At 41.0% G+C, this 1155-nt stretch overlaps 1 protein-coding gene across 1 annotated transcript in view; it reads left to right on the top strand.

Annotated features, from left to right (window-relative positions):
- The window catches only part of LOC119839232 (BTB/POZ domain-containing protein 7), a 28417-nt gene that overhangs the window by 14960 nt on the left and 12302 nt on the right, over positions 1-1155 (top strand). The window contains exon 19 of the mRNA XM_038365451.1: positions 520-596. Within this exon, the coding sequence (XP_038221379.1) occupies positions 520-596 (77 nt within the window). The remainder of the gene's footprint in view (positions 1-519; positions 597-1155) is intronic.

The raw sequence follows: 1155 nt of genomic DNA, 5'->3' as shown, positions 1-1155 counted from the left end.
GCCTGCGCGCGCGCGCCCGCGAGCTGCGCGCCGCACCCGCCGCCGCGCGCGCGCTCGCGCTGCACCACGACACGCGCCCCGTGCACCAGCAGGTGCGCCTCCACTTACCCTCTACCTATACCTCTACCTCTACCTCTACCTCTACCTCTACCTCGCATCCAACACGACAAGTTACTAAGTATTGACACACGTAGCACACGTCGTAATCCTTTGAATTTATCATTTTAGTCTAGTCGAGTGTCTTGCTGATTCTTCCGGATAAACTCTTGTGGATAAACTTTCTTGATCTTTTTTGGTGATGATTTTAAATTAATCCGTGTGTATAATTGATCAATAGGATATTATTCTTATGAGCAAAGTTATGTATAAATGGTTTTATACACCATCAGTAAATTATTATGACATGAAAATTAACTTTAGAAACCATTGTAGTGGGGATTATTCCCAACACACACACACTCGTTTGCCCCACTAAAAGCAAATATCGCTAAAAGATCGGATATGTACTATGCGTTACAGATAGCGTTGCGCGCGGTCCGCGAGATGTCGCTGCCGGACGCGTGCGCCGACCTGCTGCTCGCTGACGACGACGAGCGGTGAGACCACAGAACACACACATAACGCACACTTTACACTATATTAAACACTATAACGCACCATACACTATACACTTAAACCGTACACTCTCCACACTATCCTACACGTCACACGCGTAAACACACATTATATTCTACATAATAATTCACTGCACCGACACTGCATCGCAGTACACACGACACTCGACAATAAACATTGTAGACGATATTATTTACATTTCTAATTGAATATGGGTAATACATAGCAGGAAAATACAGCAAATAATGTTTTAGGATAAAATTTTGTTCTGAACAATGACTATAAAACAAAGTCGCTTTATGTCATTATTAATTCAATAGCTTTTCTACAGACTGTTGTCATTTCTGTTAGTGCCATTGTAATTCGAATCATAGATGAAAATTGCCCAGTTTGCCCATAGTAATTGATTTAGTACATGAGGTAATGAAGAAATGATGAATTGTACAAAAACTAATAAGATTTGAAACTAAAAACTTTTCAACGGATTTTAAACGCGATTTATTCATTATATTATTAACCCGACGTTTCGAACACTTTACA

This window comes from Zerene cesonia, unplaced genomic scaffold (assembly GCF_012273895.1).
Source record: "Zerene cesonia ecotype Mississippi unplaced genomic scaffold, Zerene_cesonia_1.1 Zces_u010, whole genome shotgun sequence".
Taxonomy (NCBI): Eukaryota; Metazoa; Arthropoda; class Insecta; order Lepidoptera; family Pieridae; genus Zerene; species Zerene cesonia.
This window is presented reverse-complemented; position numbering and strand designations above follow the sequence as displayed.